Raw genomic sequence first — 22,206 nt, 5'->3', positions numbered from 1 at the left:
GAAAATCTCAATTCTTTGAAGCGTACTTTCAGATTGTGAGGGTTTATTGTGCCACCAATGCCTCCAGAAGTGACTGTACTCTAGTATAACCACCACACCCCTTCTTACTTATCAGCATTTCATCTTATCTGTGCTAGTTAATGCATAGACTTCACATCATCTTTCACCTGTAATAGACTTTCTTTGCATTTCTTTGTATATTTTCTTCACTGGGTGCTCCCTTTATTAATTATAGAACATTCCTAGTGCAATATCTGGAGGCTAGCTTGACCTTGAATACTGGAATTGATTAAGGTTCTCTTCATATTTACTTGCAATGCAGACCCATGTTGTTTTATTCTTAGAAGGTGGCACATATTTGTCCGTGGCAACACCCTAAGCTGATAGCTGGTTGCTATCAGCTATAAAGATTCTTGTAGAAAATCATTGATGGAAATAGCATTTGGAGTTTGTGTGTTACTGTGGCCCTCTGAAATATCGGTGTAACATGAGAACATTCTGGTATCCTGTGCTATGGAAGATTGTGTAAAAGCGCAAAATTGAGGTTTGATGAATAGTACAACCCATTCTGAACCCTTGTCCTCCAAATTCGAGTTAATCGTGGTTTAAAAAGCACTGTGTTTTTTCTTGTTTTTAACTCCCCCAATGCAAAAGAAAGTATAGATATGAAGCAGGCTCATAACTAGAAATGTGACTTTCAATTGCAGAAAGGCATCCTGCTTGAGCCATGCCACACACGCCATTGACACACACATCACAGTCCATTGTGGAGCAAGGATCCCTAAACACTTGCCTTTTTTTACTTTTTCTCTACCGAAAAAATATTTTGGCCCAAATCTTTGCTTCACTCAATGTCGTTTAGTTCCAGCTAAGACAAAAACCTATTTAAATGGTTATTTTTCTTGATATAATTTCAATCTAAGCCAAATGGTCATGCTCTTTGCATTGATTGTCTTCCTGGGAATTTCTGTCTAGCAGAGTAAATTGTTTTTGGGATGGGTAACCAGATTCTTCACCTTAGGATACTCCCCATGTGCCAATGCCTCTAGATGGTGCCGTATGGCTCTGCATTGACTGTTCTTCACAAGAAGCGATAGATGGTAGGAAGCCGCATAGAATTGCCAACTCTGCTGCTGGTGTCATTTTCTTTCCTAACCCTCTGATGTGGATCCAGAGCTCTGCTTCAAAGTTAATCAGTCTCCGACGACACTTGAAAATTGAACCAAATCCAGTAAGCAAGTGAATCTGGCACCCCAGACACCAACACACTAAACCATCTCCGGGATCATGGTACCAGGAACAATGTCCCGTCCTAAGGCTACAAGTTTCAAACCATACGGCAACTCTAAAAAACAAATGTCAGTCATGAACCTGCACAAGATGTGTCTCCGGTGCTTAGACTCGGGACACTACTTGAAGTTGTGTGACAAATGTACCCTAATGCAACAAATCTAAGACCAAGAAGCGAAGCTGTATGTTGCAGACCCCAAGAAGTAGATTGGGTCTCGTATAAGCCCTGCTCCAAGTTCAGGGTATGGTGTTGCTCCCAAGGCCACACGCAGGATGTTAACTTCGCAGTTTAAGTCCTCCGGTAGACCAAATCGAAGTCCACACTCAAGCATAAGAAAGCAATGTATGATTTGACTCCATCCCGCCATTCTCTAGCCAAAGAGAAGGCCCCATGGTGTCACAATGTTAGTCGTGCTTCCTCCGGATCTCTGTATGTGGAGGCGATTCCACACTTGACTCTGGTGTTGCAGGGATTCTGCTCTGGAACAGAACTATGCTTGGAACCATAGATCATGAGTATGTAAGAACTGAGACACCATACCATCTCAGTATCTATGAGTTCGATTAGTTATAGTTCCTCACTTGCTCTCCTAACCTTAAAAGAGAAACAGGTGAATTGGCACCCCAGTCCACAACCCTCTCAACCCTCTCAGGGATCGTGGTACCAGGACACATCCTTTCGCTCTCTCACTACTACCTGTCCACAATAGGATAACCAGGAGGCAAGAAGGAATTATTGAATATTTATTTAAACTATTGTGCCCTGAAAGGCAGTATAAGTGCCACAATTAGTAAACAAATCCATATTAAAAATACTGTTAGCATGGTTAAAAAACCGTATACTATGAATAGCCCTGCCATTTTAAAGGACAGCGTAGCCTAACCCCCCCCCCCATCTCCTGCTGCTAAAGCTAAATGATAACATATAAAAGATCTCTGGGATTAGTCGTGAACCCAGTACCTCAGGATACACAGATGGCTGTTCTACATCTGAGCAGACGCAGTGCTCTTGTCTCAGAACTCTTGTTCCATGTGGTTTGTTCTTGCTCCTGTGCTCATCGATATGACAAGACATGTGTGCACATAAACAACTGCATTTTTGTGTTATGTTTAGGTGCTAGGGCCTGGCCAGCAAAAATAACAAAGGGCTTTGTTTAACTTGGTCTGTGGTGTTCAGACTAAATCCGGGAAAAGAACAAAACACAAAAACATATTCAGGTTCCGTGTGAAAGAATAATGTGGCACAAAACAAGCATATTTATGTAGTAGCATGTGCAAAACATAATGAGTCCTACAATGTGCATCACTAGGCCAACACAGGGGAAACTACAATGAGCAAAGCAGGGGAAACACGCCAGCGTGAATATCCAAAGCCATCAACAACGCCACAGGATATGGACGCCTGTCAGGAGGCCATGCTGCTGATTTTTGGCGTTCTCACGGCTCCATTTGGTGTGCTTTCAGGGCCCAAGAAACTACATCACCTCAGTTGGGTTATATCCTGTTGATTGGCCTTCAGCACCATCTGAACCCCTGGGCACTCTACAAACTCTGATACAGACTTCCACATACACTGGTCTTTCTGGTACACTGGAGTCTCTCTTATCTGAAAGAGACACGTTAGTGATAGATTCCTTACCTCAGAATATCCCCAGGTGTCAGACTGGATCTGGAAAGTTTTCATCAGCAGTACCCCTGCGTGTCGGAAGGTGGCGTCGTGCGGCTCTGCGTCCGTCGTAGGCACCGAGATGACGTCATGGAGACTACTTAGATGCACCAATGCGCGCTGACGTCAGTTCTTTCTTTTCCCACGTCACTAAGCGCAGATCCGGTTAGAGCACGTACCCTAGTCACTTTTTGACTAAACTTTTGAGACTTTTATTGTCCATTTTTGAGTCTTTCACTCATGGTGCCACGTTGGGATGCCTGGGTTTAAATCCTGTGGGGCCTGTCGCTGTACTATGTCGGTGACCGACTCCCATGGCGTCTATCTCTACTGTCTGGGGCACAACCATGACTCCCGGTCATGTGCCGACTGTCTGACCGTGGCTCTGAAGGCCTTGTGGGAGCAGTCAAGTAAGCTGTCGGAGGCCCGGCAGTCGTCTCGCCGCCGTTCGAGGTCCAGGGGTCGATCGAGGGACCGCTCACGGAGCCGTCATCATCGCTTCTCGGGGTCGAAGTCTTCACACTCTGAATCGGGTAAGAGACGTCTTAAGAAGTAGTCGAAGAAGCATGTCCGCTGTCCGACGTCCCCCCGTCGGTCTCCGGACGCGGATGAGGGGGCCGTTAATCCCACCCGCCGGCTTCTTTGGAGCCTGTGAGTCTTGCGGCCTACCCACGTTATCCGGGTCCGTCGGTGACTCCTGCCCAGGTGCAAGATTTTCTTGCAGCCATGGACCACCTTTTCAGGCCTAAGGCTCCTGTCTCAGCCCTCCCTCAGCTGGGACTGCGGGGCCCACCCTTGCTGCCAGCAGCTATGGCCCCGGTGGGTCCTCTACCCCCGCAGTGGGTTCTGTTCGTTCCACCGCCGCCCTTGCCTGGGTTCCCGGACAATTTTGCTCCTGGTTGGGACCCTAATTGGGATACGGAGCCAGACCTATGCTGACCGGCGCTGTTCGACCATTTATATTCCCCTGTCCCTCCCCCACCGCCGCAGCCTGTTCCACGGGTAGTGGAGGATGTGGACGACTGGTAGGGGTCTGAGGACCCTCTCGCACTGCAGTGCGAATCGGAACAGCAATGAACAGAAGAGTTAGAGGATACATGTGGCCTTGACCTCTCCTCTGACCCTAGTTTTCTTTCTCTTCCTGCTGTGGCTATGGAGGAGGGCGCCACATACACTTTGGTGCTCCATAGAGCAGCTGAGGCCCTTGACCTTGACCTGCTTACGGTGACCCTCAAGACTAATCTCCTCACTGAAGTACTTCGGCCGGCAGCAAGCTCTATGGAGCCCCTGCTACCGTTCAATGAGGCGTTAACTGACGTATTGATGGGCACCTGGTCTACACCAGTCACGGGTGTTACCGTGGATAAGAACGTAGCCAGGCGTCACCCCCCTACCCCAGAGAGCCTGGTCATCCAGGCCTCCACTTCCCAAAGCCCATTCCCTACCGCTCCACCGGATAAAGAATCTAAGAAGCTGGAACAGTTCGCAAAGAAACTGTTTTCATCTGCCAGCTTAGGGCTGCGGTCAGTGAACACCACGTGCCTCTTGGGCCGCTACTCCCACGCTCTGTGGGACACGGCTGCGCAGGTGCTGCCTCAGTGTCCGGAAGAGGTTCGGACAGTTCTTTCTCAAGCTGTTGCTGAGGGGAAAGATGCAGCCAAGTTCGCCATCAGGTGTGGACTGGACACAGCGGACTCACTGGGTAGGGCGATTTACACAACAGTGGCCCTCCGTCGCCACGCCTGTTGCGGTCCACTGGTTTTTCAGTGGATGTTCAAAGTTCTCTTACGGACATGCCCTTTGATGGTACTCGCCTGTTTGGCGATAAGGGAGATGGTGCGTTGGCGCGTTTTAAGGACTCCAGGGCTACGGCCACGTTTTTGGGTCTCTCCACCACGCGCCCGGCTTTTCGTTCCTTTTGTGGACAAGGAAGGGGTGCCCCGACATGTTCGTTCAGCCAGAAGCCTGTGCAGAACCAAGATCAACGCAGACGTGGTGCCCGCCGCGGCGGGAGAGAGGGCCAGCGTGCGAGAGTCCGCTAGACAATTTCTTTTCAAAATGTTTTGCCTAACCAAGTCTTGGCGATTAGTTTGTTTATATTAGATGCAAACTCCGATGCCTTGGAGTCTGTGATCTCCAAGCGTGACGGGCATAAAGGGGAGCAGTTGTGTCCACATCGATGAGGACACAACTGCTCCCCTTTATGCCCTCTCATCCATCCGCAACCGGATACAGCTGCCCGAGACGTTGCCGGAACACAAAGCTCCTAGACGCTAGGATATCCTTAGAGGAAATCAGGGAGGCAATTTCGTTACTGGCAACAGGCAAAACTCCAGGGCCTGATGTCTTCCCGGCCGAATATTACAAAGCGTATCAAGTAACATTAGTGCTGCGTCTGCATACTCTTTTTACAGCCTTGGTGGATGCGGGACACCTTCCCCCTTCACTCCTTGAGGCACACCTCATCTCGTTACCTAAACCTGACAGAGATCACACCGACATGGGCTCGTACAGACCCCTATCCATCCTCAACTCCAATTACAAAATACTGGCTAATATTCTAGCGGACAAACTCGGGCAAGCAGTCCCCTCTCTGGTGCACGCAGATCAAAACAGCTTTGTACCGTCCCCTAGTACCTCACTTAACTTGCGCCACTTCTTTCAAGTGGCGACCTACTCCACATGCGAATGGCCGCGGGCGGGCTACCTTATACTTGACCTTGAAAAGGCTTTCGACTCCCTCGAATGGGACTACATGTTTGCGACCCTTGAGCTGTACCAGTTAGGCCCCACATTTTTGTAGCTGACCCAATTACTTTACACAAACCAGACGATGAGAGTGTGGGTGGGCCCCCCCGCTCCTCTTCGCACTGGCGATGGAGCCACTAGCGGAGTCATTGAGAACCCAACTGCAGGATGGCATCCCACTAGGCGACTAGGTGCACACGGGGTCGTTATACGCCGATTACCTGTTGATATATTGCAGGGACATCAGTCAGATTCCGTAAGACCTAGCCCGTGTTCTGGGGGAGTTTGCAACCATATTCAGTCTAAGGGTTAATGCCGCTAAGTCCAAACTGTATGCCTTTGGAGCGGGAGTCCCAGATCCAGGATTTGTGCTCAATGGGGTGCGAGTGCAATGGAGCACACACACGTTTCGTTACTTAGGACTACGAGTCTATCGGCACCCACAGGACCTCTTTGACGGCAATCTAGGCAGGGCACTAACAGCCATTTACTCTCAGATGCGATTCTGGAACACACTCCCCCTGGCAGTCACGGGCAGAGTGGCACTGGTGGAAATGGTGACCTTACCAAGGCTCCTGTACTACTTGGTCAACCTGCCTAACTATGCACCAGCCTCCTTCTTTACCCGGCTAGAACAGACAATCAGGGACTTTATCTGGGGCCCCAACCGGCACAGGTTAGCGATCAAAAAAACTATTTTTGCCCAAGATCAATGGGGTCTAGCGGCTTCTTGCTTTGAGCACTACTACCTCGCGGCTCAACTCCAATGGATCGCCAGATGGTTTTCAGACCGACAGCGCAGCGACACTGCATCAACCCGTCCACCATTCACATTGCTACAGATACTTACCCTCTTCCATCGTGGTACCCGCACACGCCCTCGGGAACCCTTATATTTGAATGAGGCCTATAAGTGTTATCGACGGAGCCTCTACCTAACACGACATGTCACACCTTATGCCCCTGCCCTCCCTTTGGAAGGCACCCCAAGAGGTCTGGCGGTGTGCACAGCTGCCGACTTGCACCATTGGCATGAAGCTGGGATACGGACCTTAGGTGATCTTTATCTCGAGGGCTCACTGATTCCTTATGCGACACTAGCAGCAAACGAGGAACTTCCCGCAGGACAATTCCTCCTACATTGCTCGCTGGTGGCCACCCTTACAGAGAAATGGGGAGATCTAGGCACTGAACCACAGATGCACCTCACTATCCAGTACCTCCATGTCATGGGACGGGGCAGACATCTGATACGTTGGTTCGCCGCTTCACTGCGTCATCACGCGGCTATCAACCTAGATCCCCTCAGACACAAGTGGGAGCATGACTTGGGACGCCAATTCTCTGACAAAACCTGGACACAGATATTGGCCAGCCCAACCCGTATCCCATGAAACATGAGACTCTGGCAAATACAATACTTCATTACGCAGCGTGCATACTTAACGCCAGCTAACATTAACAGATACTTCCAGCAAGCCGACTCTGCCTGCCCCCGCTGTGCGACTCTTGATGCAGATCTAGTGCACATGCTCTGGGTCTGTCTCAACCTCTGCGCCTACTGGAGAGAAGTGGCAGACGCACTCCATTCCTGTACGGAAAGAGAGCTACCCTTTGAGTGGCAAACATATCTGCTACCTGTCTTCCGTAGGACACTCAATACTAAGGTCACCTCCCGGTTCCTGGACCTGGGCATAGCCACTGCCAAACGGCTAATTACAAAGCGATGGAAAGCGTCAGACACCCCACAAATACAGGCCTGGAAACATTCCACCATTGCGTGGGCCAGAGCAGAAGGCATAGCGATCAAGCAGGAAGAACTAGTGGGTCCCAGGAAAGTATCTATAGCTGAAAGCTGGGACGCAATCCTGGCAACACTGAAGCAATCCACAGACCTGCCAACCCAGTCTCTTCAGGCACCTGACCTAAACAGCCAATACAGCGCACACGACCCTCACTCATAGAGCACATTTCCGCAACCGATCATGCGCCGCAAGCTAAACGATGCTACTTTGATGCACTAGAGCATCATAACCTTAAGGCAAGTGCGTTGCTAAGGGGCACCCTCGGAGTTATAAATACAGCATTCTACATATTCCAAGGAGATATACCAAAGTAATTAGCGATTGTTATTGTAATAAATATTACTTATTTTTCTAACACTGGTGTGGTTCTTTCCTGTGTGACTGCCTGACTTTTCTGGTAAATGCACCTGCTTTACATGCCCCTGGATAAACCTTAGCTGCTCTCCACAGCTACCCCTTGAGAGCTTTGGTTATCAGGGACCACTTCCACTATCAAACAGGGTGCATCACCAATAGGTGTGCACCATATACTGAGCCACCCTCCTACATATGTTGCATCACGTCTTTAGTTACCAGCCACTGTTCAATCCAAAGTTCTACGGAAGGAATGCTTTCAGACTCCTTCAGAAAGATAAACCTGCAGATGGTTGTATCAGTTAGAAGAGAACAATTACATAGATGAAGTAACAGTATTAGTGTAGCCAATGCATCATTTATTTGCTTATTTGTCACTATCCAAACTCCTCCCCAAGCAAGTTAGTATCATTGTACTAGTAAGATTCCAAGGTATGCTAACATGCGCTGTCATTGCTGCCACCGATGCTCTCGAGGTTGACCCCTGCCCACTTTGATGGGCCACTGATAAGGTGCAAATCTGAAAGAAACACGTTAGTGTTAGATTCCTTACCTTAGAATATCCCCAGGCGTCAGTCTGGATCCGGAAACTTTTGCGTAGCAGTACCCCTGCGCGTCGGTAGGCGTCGTCTGCAGGCGTCCCCTGCGGCTCCGCGTCCGTCGTCGGCGTCGTGCGCCGTGATGACGTCGCTGGAGTACATAGACGCCGCCTCCGCGCGCTGACGTCAGTTCTTCTTTTTTCCGCGCCAGTGGACGCAGATCTGAAGAGCAGTACTCCGGTCTTTGACCAAGTTTTTCGATTGTTTTTTCCTCTACGGTGCCTGATAGGATGCCTGGGTTTAAGAATTGCGATGACTGTGAGCGCACGATGTCGGTCACAGACCATCACCGCCTCTGCCTCCGGTGTCTGGGCCCTGACCACGACGTGGACTCCTGCGTCGACTGCCGGGCCCTTACCAACAAGGCTAGGCGGGAGCGGTCCCGCAAGCTGCTGGAGCTCCGGGTGTCGGCCCCACGTCGGGACCGGGAGCGGTCCCGGTCCGGCCGGAGGTCGAGAGAGCGTTCGAGGGAGCGGTCGCGGAGCCGCGCCGGGCGCTCCGGAAGTCGACACCACTCGTCAGGCTCGTCAGGTAAGAAGCACAAGAAGTCGGGGCGTCGTCATCGTACCCCCGACTCCCCCCGACGCTCGCGCGATGCGGCCGGGGGCTCGGGTGACCCCAACCCCGCGGCTCCGCGAGAGTCGCCGGCGCGGCCTGCCTCATACCCTCCGGTCCCTGGGCATGGCGCGACGCCTGAGGAGATCGAGGCGTTCCTCATGGCCATGAGGGCGCTCGCTTCTCCGACGGGGCCTACGGCGCCTTCGGGCCCAGTGCTACCGTCTGGGGGCCCTAGCGGTTCGGGTGTCCCTGCCTCGGCGCCGTCGGGTGCTCCGGCCCCGGCGCCGCCGACGGCTCCGACCCCGGCGCCGCAGGGGCCTTCGGGATCGGCGCCGGCTGGTCTTCCGGCCTCCCCGGCGCCGTTGCCATCGGGGTTACCCCCGACGCCGCCCCCGCGCGGCGCCGGTTCTCCACTGCCGGTTCCGGCCGGCGGTGGGGTTCCGTCGCCGGCTCCGGGCGGCGCCGTCCCCTTACCTTCTCCGACGCCGGACGCGGCGCCGGACGGGCGTCGCACGACGCCGGTCCCGGCGCCGATGGGGCCCATGGGCCCCGAGGAGCCGGTCTTCATCATTGACTCCGAATACGGAGAGGATGAGGAGTACGGTGAAGGTTGGGAGGGGTCCGAGGACCCTCTGGCTCGCGAGTGCCAGTATGACCCGGACTGGACAGGTGACTTGGGGGATGCCAGTGGTTTGGACGACTCCCCTAACCCTGGTTTGATCTCTCCTCCAACCGTGGCATCGGTGGAGGGAGCTGCCTATTCTGTGGTGCTGATGAGGGCTGCCAAGGCCTTACACCTTGAGCTCCCCGTCGCGGCCGTGAGGCCTAACATCCTCACCGAGGTTTTCAAACCGCAGTCATGCCCAGTGGAGCCACTGCTGCCGTTTAATGAAGCCTTGTCTGACGTTCTGTTGGGCACGTGGTCCAGGCCCGCTTCAGGTGCGCCTGTTGATCGGAACGTGGCCAGGCGCCACCGTCCTTGTCCGGACGACCCCAAGTACCTGTCTACCCACCCCACTCCTGAGAGTCTGGTGATCCAGGCCTCGACCTCCCAGTCCGCATTCCCGTCGGCCCCGCCCGACCGGGAATCCAAGAGGTATGACCAGTTTGGCAAAAAGGTCTTCTCGTCCATTAGTTTGGGCCTGCGGTCTTGCAACACCGCCTGCCTCTTGGGCCGCTACACCCACTCTGTGTGGGATACGGTCGCGGAGCTGCTGCCAGAATGCCCCATGGAGGTGCGGGCAAAGCTCGGTCAGGCTGTGGCTGAGGGCCGAGATGCAGCGAAATATTCAATTCGGTGTGGTCTTGATACGACCGACTCGCTGGGCAGGGCTATGTCTACGACGGTGGCGATTCGTCGCCACGCCTGGCTGAGATCCGCCAATTTTTCGGCTGATGTCCAGAATGCCCTGATGGACATGCCGTTTGATGGCTGTCACCTGTTCGGTGACAAAGCGGACCACGCGCTGGAACGCTTCAAGGACTCCAGGGTCACGGCCAAGTCCTTGGGTCTCTCGACCCAGCGTCAGCAACCGGGTTCGTTTCGTCCCTTTCGTGGCCAAGGAAGGGGCGCCCCCACACGTGCTGCCAGCCACGCGCCGCAACAATCCTTCCAACGCGGTGGCGGCCGTGGAAACCGCCGTGGTGGCGGTCGGGGACAACGGCGGGGTCAGACCACACCTTCCCCCGCAGCATCTACCCCAAAATCCTCCTAGTCCGTGCTTTCGGCCCCATGTGACGCCAGTGGGTGGCAGGGTTCGCCATCACCACGCTCACTGGCGCACGATCACTTCGGACAGGTGGGTGCTGCAGATCGTCCGAAGGGGCTACTCCCTCCCCTTCGAGACCTCTCCTCCAGCCATGCCACCGCAGAACCACCGTGTGTCGGGGGACCACTTGACGCTTCTGCAGGAGGAAGTTACGGCCCTCTTGGCCAAGGGGGCCATCGAGCGCGTTCCTGGGCCAGAAGTAGGGCGTGGTTGTTATTCCCACTACTTTCTGGTGCCCAAGAAGGACAAGGGGGGCCTACGTCCTATCTTGGATCTAAGGAACGTCAACGGCTTCCTCCGGAAGGAGAAGTTCAAGATGTTGACGTTAGCTCAGGTCTTGGCTGCTCTAGACCCACAAGACTGGATGGTAGCGTTGGACTTGCAGGACGCCTATTTTCACATCCCCGTCCTGCCGGCCCACCGGCGTTACCTGCGGTTCACGGTAGGCCAGGAGCATTTTCAGTTTATCGTGCTTCCCTTCGGCCTTACCAGCGCCCCACGGGTGTTCACAAAGGTGATGGCGGTGGTCGCAGCCCGTCTGCGCAGGTTGGGGGTTTCAGTCTTCCCCTACCTAGACGACTGGTTGTTGAAGGCGGGCTCGCCCCAGACAGTCGTCCACCACCTTCAGATGACGGCAGACCTCTTGCACGACCTGGGGTTCTCCATCAATGTGCCGAAATCACACCTGTGTCCCTCTCAAAAGCTCCTTTTCATCGGAGCGGTTCTGGACTCGGCGCAGTTTCGGGTTTATCCTCCGGAACGGCGGGTTCGGGATATTCAGGCTTTGATTCCCATCTTTCAGCCGCTATCCCGGGTTTCGGTCAGGTTGACGCTGCGGCTGCTGGGACTGATGGCTTCCTGCATCCTTCTGGTGCATCACGCTCGGTGGCGGATGCGGGCTCTGCAGTGGGACCTGAAGTTTCAGTGGGCCCAGCATCAGGGCAACTTGTCCGACCACGTCTTGATCTCGGAGGGCACTGCGAGACAACTGCAGTGGTGGCTTGCGGACCGCGATTGGGTCAGGGGCAAGTCCCTCTCCCTTCCCCAACCGGAGCACGTTGTCGTGACGGACGCGTCCCTCCAGGGCTGGGGTGGCCACTTGGGAGAGGCAGAGATCAGAGGCATCTGGTCTCCGGCGGAGTCCCGGCTCCATATCAACCTGTTGGAGCTGCGGGCGATTCGTCTGGCACTGAAGGCATTCCTCCCCTTTGTCAACGGGAGGGTAGTGCAGGTGTTCACCGACAACACCACCGCCATGTGGTACTGCAACAAACAGGGCGGTGTGGGGTCGTGGACCCTTTGCCAGGAGGCTCTGCGCCTCTGGCAATGGCTGGAACGTCAGGGCGTGACTCTGACGGTTCAACACCTGGCAGGTTCTCTGAACGCCAGGGCGGACGAACTCAGCCGTCGGTGCTCGATGGATCACGAATGGCGTCTGAACTCGGACGTGGCGCAAGGCATCTTTCTGCGATGGGGAGAGCCTTGGTTAGATCTATTCGCCACCGAAGAGAACGCGCAATGTCATCAGTTCTGCGCGTTGGAGTTTCCAAGACGGCACTCGCACGGCGACGCCTTTCGGCGCGAGTGGAGTTGCGGTCTGTTATACGCCTTTCCGCCTATACCACTTCTGCCCAGAGTGCTGAAGAAGATCAGGCGCGACCGGGCCCAAGTTATCCTTGTGGCTCCGGACTGGGCTCGAAGATACTGGTATCCCGAGCTACTCAACATGTCAGTCGGTCCCCCGGTCCGCCTGCCCCTTCAGGAGGACCTTCTGTCGCAGCAGCAGGGGACGGTCTTCCACCCGAACCTGTCCAGTCTCCACCTCCATGCTTGGAGATTGAGCGGCGACAGTTGAGGCCATTTGACTTGCCTCCTGAAGTCTGTGATGTTATTCTGGCAGCCAGGCGTCCCTCCACTAAGTCGGTATACGCCTGTCGGTGGAACAGATTTGTGGCATGGTGCACAGCAAAGGCTGTGGATCCTCTTTCTGCCCCTCTTTCGGAGGTTCTTCTGTTTCTTCTTTCTCTTGCCCAGCAGGGCTCTGCTTTGGGCACTATCAAGGGCTACCTTTCTGCCCTTTCAGCTTTTTTAAGGCTTCCTGATCAGCCTTCTTTGTTCAAATCCCCGATTGTAACTCGATTCTTGAAAGGCATCACTCACATGTTTCCACCTGTTCCGTTTGTGATGCCTCAGTGGGATTTGAACCTGGTTCTGACCTTTCTAATGTGTGCTCCCTTTGAGCCCCTTCATTCTTGTCCTCTCCGTCTCCTGCCTTTAAAGACGGCTTTCCTGGTTGCCATCACCTCTGCCAGGAGAGTGAGTGAGCTCCAGGCTCTTTCCGTCCATCCTCCTTTCCTGTCCATTCATCCTGATAAGGTGGTTCTGAGGACTAGGCCTTCTTTCCTGCCCAAGGTTGTTTCGGCCTTTCACATCGGGCAGTCCATTACCCTCCCTTCCTTCTTCCCGCCTCCGCATCCTTCGAAGGATGAAGAGCGGCTCCATCGTCTGGACCCAAAACGTGCGCTTTCATTTTACATGGATCGCACACGCCAGTTCCGGGTGGATGACCAACTGTTTGTTGGCTACGTGGGTGCGAAGAAGGGACGGGCGGTCTGTAAACGAACCATCTCTCGATGGGTCGTCCTCTGCATCAAAGCGTGCTACTCTTTGGCTCGGAAGGAGCCTCCTGTTGGGCTGAGGGCCCATTCCACTCGGGCCACGGCGGCTACCACTGCCCTGGGCCGGGGAGTCCCCTTGCAGGACATTTGCCAAGCGGCTACGTGGGCCTCGCTGCACACCTTTGCGAGGCACTACTGCCTGGACAGCCAAGTCCGGAGGGATGGCTTCTTTGGCCGTTCTGTCCTCCAGGACTTTCTGGTGTAGTTGTATTGGTTCGCAGACCCACCACCGGGGTTGGTATTGCTGGGGTATGTATTCTAAGGTAAGGAATCTAACACTAACGTGTTTCTTTCAGATGAACAAGTTACTTACCTTCGGTAACGATATATCTGTAAGAAACATTAGTTAGTGTTAGATTCCTTACCGAACCCACCCATCCTCCCCGTTCTGCGAACTGATACCTAGGGTTAAGGTCATCCCTTTCAGGGCCCTAGTTTTTACATGGCACCAGTGTTGGTTCTCTCATGGCTCTGCGTCTCCTGGCGCGGAAATGCTGTGTGCAAAGAACTGACGTCAGCGCGCGGAGGCGGCGTCTATGTACTCCAGCGACGTCATCACGGCGCACGACGCCGACGACGGACGCGGAGCCGCAGGGGACGCCTGCAGACGACGCCTACCGACGCGCAGGGGTACTGCTACGCAAAAGTTTCCGGATCCAGACTGACGCCTGGGGATATTCTAAGGTAAGGAATCTAACACTAACTAATGTTTCTTACAGATATATCGTTACCGAAGGTAAGTAACTTGTTCGATTGTGCTAGTTGAGGCCCAGCCTACTCTGATCACATCTGCTGGCTAACGGCTTGCATCACTGGCTATCTATTAATGAGTGGAATTTTCTAGGCCATTCTGGCACCTGAGGGAATATTCATAATGTAAGCAATGTGTAAAAGATGTAGCCATCATAAATATGGTTCCCATTGCAAAGTAGCTTTTTTGTTAACAACATTATTGTTTGATAACTGTAGAGTTCAACTCTAAACTAAGTCATTGCTTAAAAATAGGAGCAAAAGGAATTGTGTTGAAGAATTGTTACCTTGTCTGTGGCTCAGCATTTTTCTCCTCTCCACAGCGTCCTCAATTTGTTGAGCTAAAGAGTGTGATGGAGCAAATCCCAGACATTCAGCTGGATGCCTTAGAGCAATTTGATGCAAAGATTCTGATTCCCACCCCTGCTGGAAAACCTATGGACAAAAGAAAGAGGGAGCAGTTCAAGCGCCTCATTGCTGGCTGCATCGGAGTAAGACTCGCATAAACATTTTTTTTCCACTGATAACATTTGATTGATGCCTAAAAAAATCAATTTTGAAGTGCTAGTCATACTCTTCTAATGTATCCCTCTTTCCAACAGATGCCTCATGTTTGATTCTTCCTAAAGTCTCACACTAGTTCTGGAAATTCTTTTTCTAAAAATACTTCTCAGCTGGTGCTATGTGCCTCTGTTCTATGTCTCTACCTGCATATCTGCTTGCATCTTCCATTGATGATAATGCAAGCCCATAGAGATTCTGCCTGCAGCATTCACCTCAGTTGAATCAATTTTTTCCACTTGTCACAGTTGAGTGGATCCATTTGTTACTACATTTTCTGGATTTTTCTGGGCTGTTTTATTTGAGAATCCTATGTATTCTGCTTTGGAGCATTTCTGCCAGGCCTGACAGGCTTTTTCTTCACAATGTCCCAGTGTCTAAGGGACATGTCTCCTCAAACAACAACAGGGTTTACACCTTGTGAGGATTGCCACATGCAGATATCGGTGACTGACCCATATGATGTCTGTGGTATCTGTAATGTGAACAACTAGGACCCCCTGTATAATTCTAGAACTCCTAGGACAGTGCAAAAACCAAAGGCAAAAACTTTCCTAGGCAGTAAATGCCACTGGCATTACATTAATTTATTTTCAACATGATGTGGGGGATAACCCGAACTCAGTGCCTTAAATCAACAGCTATTTAAAACATTTAGGTTCTTTTTTGTTGAGGTTTATCTAAAAAGATGTAACATAAAAAAAACAAAATTCAGGACATTTGCATAACAGTGCATATACATCACATACAACGTATTTACCATGAGTTACGATTGGTAGGCACTTTATCTAAAACGATGTAAACATAAACAAAAATATAGAACAACAAATACATAAGAAAACAATTTTTGTAGAGATTTGTAAAAAAGTAATAAAAATTGGGCTGGATGGTACCATCTAGCCACAATATAACAATTGCCCAATTTTTATAACTTTTTAGGTCTCACCCTGCGACGCATCGGGAAGCGATTTCTCAGCGAGACCTATAGCCGTCCGCTTTCTTACAACGAGGCAAGACGAGACAAGAGATGTGCACGCACAGCCTGCCGTAATCAGATCAGGTTGCGCGCGTGTTTACCATCTTCTGTCTCCTTTAACCTCCAACACACACAAGCACACCTCCCCCTGCTTTCGCACACGCACACACACGAGCGCACACATAGACACACACCACACCTCCCTCCCCCCGCCGCCCCCACCGACCCACACACGAGCGCACACATACAGAGAGACGCCCCCCACCCGCCGCCCCCGCACACACACAAGCGCACACATGCAGAGACACCCCCCCGCCGCCGCACACACACGAGAGCACACATACAGAGACAACGCCCCTCCGTACAACTAACCCCACTCACCGCATCAACGCCACTCCAGACTCTGCAGCCTCCGCGGGGCTCTCCCTCGGGCATGGGAGCCCCGCGTCATCACTGCTCCTCTCTGGGCCAGCCACACGGTGGGCGCAGGCTTCAGAAGACGGAAGTCCCGCCCCACAACAGGTTTTGGTTTCGCTCACAGCTTTCTTCAATGCTTGTCTCATTTGAGATTGGTTTAGCAAAGAAGGTGCTAAATACTGCTAGGTCACATTCGCTGTTCATCTCTGGGTCACTTGTCCAGGAGCTTTTGTTACTGATGGGCTGTTTGTTATACCGGTGCCACATCTGAAAGAAACACGTTAGTGTTAGATTCCTTACCTTAGAATATCCCCAGGCGTCAGTCTGGATCCGGAAACTTTTGCGTAGCAGTACCCCTGCGCGTCGGTAGGCGTCGTCTGCAGGCGTCCCCTGCGGCTCCGCGTCCGTCGTCGGCGTCGTGCGCCGTGATGACGTCGCTGGAGTACATAGACGCCGCCTCCGCGCGCTGACGTCAGTTCTTCTTTTTTCCGCGCCAGTGGACGCAGATCTGTAGAGCAGTACTCCGGTCTTTGACCAAGTTTTTCAATTGTTTTTTCCTCTACGGTGCCTGATAGGATGCCTGGGTTTAAGAATTGCGATGACTGTGAGCGCACGATGTCGGTCACAGACCATCACCGCCTCTGCCTCCGGTGTCTGGGCCCTGACCACGACGTGGACTCCTGCGTCGACTGCCGGGCCCTTACCAACAAGGCTAGGCGGGAGCGGTCCCGCAAGCTACTGGAGCTCCGGGTGTCGGCCCCACGTCGGGACCGGGAGCGGTCCCGGTCCGGCCGGAGGTCGAGAGAGCGTTCGAGGGAGCGGTCGCGGAGCCGCGCCGGGCGCTCCGGGAGTCGACACCACTCGTCAGGCTCGTCAGGTAAGAAGCACAAGAAGTCGGGGCGTCGTCATCGTACCCCCGACTCCCCCCGACGCTCGCGCGATGCGGCCGGGGGCTCGGGTGACCCCAACCCCGCGGCTCCGCGAGAGTCGCCGGCGCGGCCTGCCTCATACCCTCCGGTCCCTGGGCATGGCGCGACGCCTGAGGAGATCGAGGCGTTCCTCATGGCCATGAGGGCGCTCGCTTCTCCGACGGGGCCTACGGCGCCTTCGGGCCCAGTGCTACCGTCTGGGGGCCCTAGCGGTTCGGGTGTCCCTGCCTCGGCGCCGTCGGGTGCTCCGGCCCCGGCGCCGCCGACGGCTCCGACCCCGGCGCCGCAGGGGCCTTCGGGATCGGCGCCGGCTGGTCTTCCGGCCTCCCCGGCGCCGTTGCCATCGGGGTTACCCCCGACGCCGCCCCCGCGCGGCGCCGGTTCTCCACTGCCGGTTCCGGCCGGCGGTGGGGTTCCGACGCCGGCTCCGGGCGGCGCCGTCCCCTTACCTTCTCCGACGCCGGACGCGGCGCCGGACGGGCGTCGCACGACGCCGGTCCCGGCGCCGATGGGGCCCATGAACCCCGAGGAGCCGGTCTTCATCATTGACTCCGAATACGGAGAGGATGAGGAGTACGGTGAAGGTTGGGAGGGGTCCGAGGACCCTCTGGCTCGCGAGTGCCAGTATGACCCGGACTGGACAGGTGACTTGGGGGATGCCAGTGGTTTGGACGACTCTCCTAACCCTGGTTTGATCTCTCCTCCAACCGTGGCATCGGTGGAGGGAGCTGCCTATTCTGTGGTGCTGATGAGGGCTGCCAAGGCCTTACACCTTGAGCTCCCCGTCGCGGCCGTGAGGCCTAACATCCTCACCGAGGTCTTCAAACCGCAGTCATGCCCACTGGAGCCACTGCTGCCGTTTAATGAAGCCTTGTCTGACGTTCTGTTGGGCACGTGGTCCAGGCCCGCTTCAGGTGCGCCTGTTGATCGGAACGTGGCCAGGCGCCACCGTCCTTGTCCGGACGACCCCAAGTACCTGTCTACCCACCCCACTCCTGAGAGTCTGGTGATCCAGGCCTCGACCTCCCAGTCCGCATTCCCGTCGGCCCCGCCCGACCGGGAATCCAAGAGGTATGACCAGTTTGGCAAAAAGGTCTTCTCGTCCATTAGTTTGGGCCTGCGGTCTTGCAACACTGCCTGCCTCTTGGGCCGCTACACCCACTCTGTGTGGGATACGGTCGCGGAGCTGCTGCCAGAATGCCCCATGGAGGTGCGGGCAAAGCTCGGTCAGGCTGTGGCTGAAGGCCGAGATGCAGCGAAATATTCAATTCGGTGTGGTCTTGATACGACCGACTCGCTGGGCAGAGCTATGTCTACGACGGTGGCGATTCGTCGCCACGCCTGGCTGAGATCCGCCAATTTTTTGGCTGATGTCCAGAATACCCTGATGGACATGCCGTTTGATGGCTGTCACCTGTTCGGTGACAAAGCGGACCACGCGCTGGAACGCTTCAAGGACTCCAGGGTCACGGCCAAGTCCTTGGGTCTCTCGACCCAGCGTCAGCAACCGGGTTCGTTTCGTCCCTTTCGTGGCCAAGGAAGGGGCGCCCCCCACACGTGCTGCCAGCCACGCGCCGCAACAATCTTTCCAACGCGGTGGCGGCCGTGGAAACCGCCGTGGTGGCGGTCGGGGACAACGGCGGGGTCAGACCACACCCTCCCCCGCAGCATCTACCCCAAAATCCTCCTAGTCCGTGCTTTCGGCCCCATGTGACGCCAGTGGGTGGCAGGGTTCGCCATCACCACGCTCACTGGCGCACGATCACTTCGGACAGGTGGGTGCTGCAAATCGTCCGAAGGGGCTACTCCCTCCCCTTCGAGACCTCTCCTCCAGCCATGCCACCGCAGAACCACCGTGTGTCGGGGGACCACTTGACACTTCTGCAGGAGGAAGTTACGGCCCTCTTGGCCAAGGGGGCCATCGAGCGCGTTCCTGGGCCAGAAGTAGGGCGTGGTTGTTATTCCCACTACTTTCTGGTGCCCAAGAAGGACAAGGGGGGCCTACGTCCTATCTTGGATCTAAGGAACGTCAACGGCTTCCTCCGGAAGGAGAAGTTCAAGATGTTGACGTTAGCTCAGGTCTTGGCTGCTCTAGACCCACAAGACTGGATGGTAGCGTTGGACTTGCAGGACGCCTATTTTCACATCCCCGTCCTGCCGGCCCACCGGCGTTACCTGCGGTTCACGGTAGGCCAGGAGCATTTTCAGTTTATCGTGCTCCCCTTCGGCCTTACCAGCGCCCCACGGGTGTTCACAAAGGTGATGGCGGTGGTCGCAGCCCATCTGCGCAGGTTGGGGGTTTCAGTCTTCCCCTACCTAGACGACTGGTTGTTGAAGGCGGGCTCGCCCCAGACAGTCGTCCACCACCTTCAGATGACGGCAGACCTCTTGCACGACCTGGGGTTCTCCATCAATGTGCCGAAATCACACCTGTGTCCCTCTCAAAAGCTCCTCTTCATCGGAGCGGTTCTGGACTCGGCGCAGTTTCGGGTTTATCCTCCGGAACGGCGGGTTCGGGATATTCAGGCTTTGATTCCCATCTTTCAGCCGCTATCCCGGGTTTCGGTCAGGTTGACGCTGCTGGGACTGATGGCTTCCTGCATCCTTCTGGTGCATCACGCTCGGTGGCGGATGCGGGCTCTGCAGTGGGACCTGAAGTTTCAGTGGGCCCAGCATCAGGGCAACTTGTCCGACCACGTCTTGATCTCGGAGGGCACTGCGAGACAACTGCAGTTTGGGCTTACGGACCGCGATTGGGTCAGGGGCAAGTCCCTCTCCCTTCCCCAACCGGAGCACGTTGTCGTGACGGACGCGTCCCTCCAGGGCTGGGGTGGCCACTTGGGAGAGGCAGAGATCAGAGGCATCTGGTCTCCGGCGGAGTCCCGGCTCCATATCAACCTATTGGAGCTGCGGGCGATTCGTCTGGCACTGAAGGCATTCCTCCCCTTTGTCAACGGGAGTGTGGTGCAGGTGTTCACCGACAACACCACCGCCATGTGGTACTGCAACAAACAGGGCGGTGTGGGGTCGTGGACCCTTTGCCAGGAGGCTCTGCGCCTCTGGCAATGGCTGGTACGTCAGGGCGTGACTCTGACGGTTCAACACCTGGCAGGTTCTCTGAACGCCAGGGCGGACGAGCTCAGCCGTCGGTGCTCGATGGATCACGAATGGCGTCTGAACTCGGACGTGGCGCAAGGCATCTTTCTGCAATGGGGAGAGCCTTGGTTAGATCTATTCGCCACCGAAGAGAACGCGCAATGTCATCAGTTCTGCGCGTTGGAGTTTCCAAGACGGCACTCGCACGGCGACGCCTTTCGGCGCGAGTGGAGTTGCGGTCTGTTATACGCCTTTCCGCCTATACCACTTCTGCCCAGAGTGCTGAAGAAGATCAGGCGCGACCGGGCCCAAGTTATCCTTGTGGCTCCGGACTGGGCTCGAAGATACTGGTATCCCGAGCTACTCAACATGTCAGTCGGTCCCCCGATCCGCCTGCCCCTTCAGGAGGACCTTCTGTCGCAGCAGCAGGGGACGGTCTTCCACCCGAACCTGTCCAGTCTCCACCTCCATGCTTGGAGATTGAGCGGCGGCAGTTGAGGCCATTTGACTTGCCTCCTGAAGTCTGTGATGTTATTCTGGCAGCCAGGCGTCCCTCCACTAAGTCGGTATACGCCTGTCGGTGGAACAGATTTGTGGCATGGTGCACAGCAAAGGCTGTGGATCCTCTTTCTGCCCCTCTTTCGGAGGTTCTTCTGTTTCTTCTTTCTCTTGCCCAGCAGGGCTCTGCTCTGGGCACTATCAAGGGCTACCTTTCTGCCCTTTCAGCCTTTTTGAGGCTTCCTGATCAGCCTTCTTTGTTCAAATCCCCGATTGTAACTCGATTCTTGAAAGGCATCACTCACATGTTTCCACCTGTTCCGTTTGTGATGCCTCAGTGGGATTTGAACCTGGTTCTAACCTTTCTAATGTGTGCTCCCTTTGAGCCCCTTCATTCTTGTCCTCTCCGTCTCCTGACTTTAAAGACGGCTTTCCTGGTTGCCATCACCTCTGCCAGGAGAGTGAGTGAGCTCCAGGCTCTTTCTGTCCAACCTCCTTTCCTGTCCATTCATCCTGATAAGGTGGTTCTGAGGACTAGACCTTCTTTCCTGCCCAAGGTTGTTTCGGCCTTTCACATCGGGCAGTCCATCACCCTCCCTTCCTTCTTCCCGCCTCCGCATCCTTCAAAGGATGAAGAGCGGCTCCATCGTCTGGACCCAAAACGTGCGCTTTCATTTTACATGGATCGCACACGCCAGTTCCGGGTGGATGACCAACTGTTTGTTGGCTACGTGGGTGCGAAGAAGGGTCGGGCGGTCTGTAAACGAACCATCTCTCGATGGGTCGTCCTCTGCATCAAAGCGTGCTACTCTTTGGCTCGGAAGGAGCCTCCTGTTGGGCTGAGGGCCCATTCCACTCGGGCCACGGCGGCTACCACTGCCCTGGGCCGGGGAGTCCCCTTGCAGGACATTTGCCAAGCGGCTACGTGGGCCTCGCTGCACACCTTTGCGAGGCACTACTGCCTGGACAGCCAAGTCCGGAGGGATGGCTTCTTTGGCCGTTCTGTCCTCCAGGACTTTCTGGTGTAGTTTGTATTGGTTCGCAGACCCACCACCGGGGTTGGTATTGCTGGGGTATGTATTCTAAGGTAAGGAATCTAACACTAACGTGTTTCTTTCAGATGAACAAGTTACTTACCTTCGGTAACGATATATCTGTAAGAAACATTAGTTAGTGTTAGATTCCTTACCGAACCCACCCATCCTCCCCGTTCTGCGAACTGATACCTAGGGTTAAGGTCATCCCTTTCAGGGCCCTAGTTTTTACATGGCACCAGTGTTGGTTCTCTCATGGCTCTGCGTCTCCTGGCGCGGAAATGCTGTGTGCAAAGAACTGACGTCAGCGCGCGGAGGCGGCGTCTATGTACTCCAGCGACGTCATCACGGCGCACGACGCCGACGACGGACGCGGAGCCGCAGGGGACGCCTGCAGACGACGCCTACCGACGCGCAGGGGTACTGCTACGCAAAAGTTTCCGGATCCAGACTGACGCCTGGGGATATTCTAAGGTAA

At 54.6% G+C, this 22,206-nt stretch overlaps 1 protein-coding gene across 2 annotated transcripts in view; it reads left to right on the top strand.

The window, feature by feature from the left end:
- The window catches only part of XPO5 (exportin 5), a 762,403-nt gene that overhangs the window by 698,757 nt on the left and 41,440 nt on the right, over nucleotides 1–22,206 (top strand). For both annotated transcript variants that reach the window (XM_086926019.1, XM_086926020.1), the window contains exon 31: nucleotides 14,541–14,708. In XM_086926019.1, the coding sequence (XP_086782145.1) occupies nucleotides 14,541–14,708 (168 nt within the window). The remainder of the gene's footprint in view (nucleotides 1–14,540; nucleotides 14,709–22,206) is intronic.

The sequence above is a fragment of the Lissotriton vulgaris genome, chromosome 6 (genome assembly GCF_964263255.1).
Source record: "Lissotriton vulgaris chromosome 6, aLisVul1.2, whole genome shotgun sequence".
Classification (NCBI taxonomy): domain Eukaryota; kingdom Metazoa; phylum Chordata; class Amphibia; order Caudata; family Salamandridae; genus Lissotriton; species Lissotriton vulgaris.
Note: the sequence above shows the minus strand (reverse complement) of the source record. Positions and strands in the feature narration are given on the sequence as shown.